Below are 1,889 nucleotides of genomic sequence, written 5' to 3'. Positions count from 1 at the left end.
TGTGGGGGGAGAGGGGGGATGGGGAGCGAGGGAACTGAGGGAAGGACCGGGAGCATGTCACGATGTCGAGCATGTCGAGAGAGAACACATACCGTGCGAGCAGCGAGAGAGTGGGAGGGAGAAAGACTCGCTGCAGGTTACGTTACGCGTCAGTACCCCGACTAGCGACTTTTTTCGCGAGAGATACAAGAATAAAATTCGCGCGCCTTTGTTTGGCTTTGGGCGCTCTCGCTCTCTCCTCTCCATGAGTCATAACTCATATCTCATGGCTAGTGCCATTTCACTCTGACACGCTAATCTCGTCTTGAAAACGTCTCCAACGGAGCTCCGTGTTGCATCCAGCGCCCTCCCCCGCGCTCCCTGCGGCCATGGCCGATGATCCTAGTATGAGAGGTCATCTGGCTACCGCGAGAGCGACCCAACTCGTCGACATCGTCCGATGATGGTGCCGCAAAGTCAGCCTTCGGAGGCTATCGTGGGGTCGAGCCGGCAGTAGCCGTGACATGTGGTTCCACCACCCCTCGTAGGCTTTGCCTCTGATCGCCACCGTTCCCAGGCTGCCTAACGGGATGGAAAGGAAGGCTCGGCGAGCGTATAGAAGCGTTCTCGACCTCGTCGTGGCAACCTGTACGGCAGCGCTGGTAGGCGATGAGCGTCTCGTGCCACCTGACCCGAGACGGGTCGCAGGCGTCGTACCGAGCGCGTCGAGACCGTGTCCTGATGTGATCTGCACGGGTGAGTCACGTCGGCGTCAAAGGAGCGACGTGCGACCTGTCAGAGCTTGATATCCGATCTCAGCGGCGTCGAGTCTCGTCTCCGGCGCGCAACAAATGTACCTCCCCAGGACGCGCAGAGGCAGCTGCGATCCCGCTGAGTGGACGGCGTCACACCGCGCCACCTGCTGTGTGACGCCGTCTACTCGGCGGGGTCGCAGCTGCCTCTGGAAGGCACCGAGAGGGACATTTTTCGCGCAATGGTCAAATCAAGGTTTTTAGCCTGTGGGGGCGGTGGCGAGGACCGCGAGGAGAGTGAGGTGCGTGTCCCCGCGGCGCGCCGTGTGCCGGGGGGGGGCTGCGGCTGGAAACGAGAGACAACGAGAGAAGAGAAGGCTCGACTACGAGGTCCGAGACGGATCCCATATCTGTAGGACAGTGCACACGTTGTCAGTGCTTTTAGCTTTATGTAGATTAATGACGGATAAGAACGACAGCCCGGCGAAACCGGAGCGGCACATCGCACATCAGTCGTCGTCCATGGCGCCAAACTCATCCGAGTCCTCCTCCGACTCGCCCCCATCCTCCTGCAGCCAACCAACGCGGGCGGGGCGAGCTCAGATCAGCACTGCCGGAAGGGGGGTGGGCTCTCAGCATCGAGCGATAAGAAAAAAGAAATCGAACATCCGGCACGGGACGGTGATCACCTCCTTTGACGCGCGGCGAGTTAACCTTTGGGGAGCGTCGCCATCGCGCCCGTCCACATGGTTGCCCCGCCGAGTAAACCGCCGCCGAGCGCGGAGTACTTGTCCCGCTCAAGGAGAACTGTGGAGGCAAGATCGGCTGAGGCTTGGCAGGCACAGCGCAAGAACTGCCAGGCGGCCGCTCCGCCGCGCACGGCGGCTTTGGACATAGATCCCTTGCCCCGCGGCAGCGTCACATGGGCCCCGCTCGGCGTCGAGCGCTTCTCCGCCGAGCCCCGCGGCATCGGCATCGGCGGCAGCACGCTACTGGAGCAGTGCCGTGAGGACTTATCGAGCAAGGCCTGCAAGCACAAGCAGAAGATCGGGATTGGCATGGTGCTGTGCTGCTTCCTCGGCATCGCGGGCGGCGTCGGTGGCGGCGTGGGCGGGGGCGTCGGAGCCGGCGTGCCGGCAGTCGCTGCTGCGGCTGCCG

General features: G+C 62.6%; 1 protein-coding gene across 1 annotated transcript; it reads right to left on the bottom strand.

The window, feature by feature from the left end:
* Nucleotides 1–1,440: 1,440 nt before the first annotated feature.
* On the bottom strand, nucleotides 1,441–1,791 carry EMIHUDRAFT_255651 (hypothetical protein; the record flags this gene model as incomplete). Its single annotated transcript, XM_005771749.1, has 1 exon — nucleotides 1,441–1,791. One exon carries the CDS (start codon nucleotides 1,789–1,791, stop codon nucleotides 1,441–1,443), a length of 351 nt encoding a protein of 116 aa, XP_005771806.1.
* Between the last annotated feature and the right edge of the window lie 98 nt (nucleotides 1,792–1,889).

The sequence above is a fragment of the Emiliania huxleyi genome (assembly GCF_000372725.1).
Source record: "Emiliania huxleyi CCMP1516 unplaced genomic scaffold EMIHUscaffold_3716, whole genome shotgun sequence".
Taxonomy (NCBI): Eukaryota; Haptophyta; order Isochrysidales; family Noelaerhabdaceae; genus Emiliania; species Emiliania huxleyi.
Note: the sequence above shows the minus strand (reverse complement) of the source record. Positions and strands in the feature narration are given on the sequence as shown.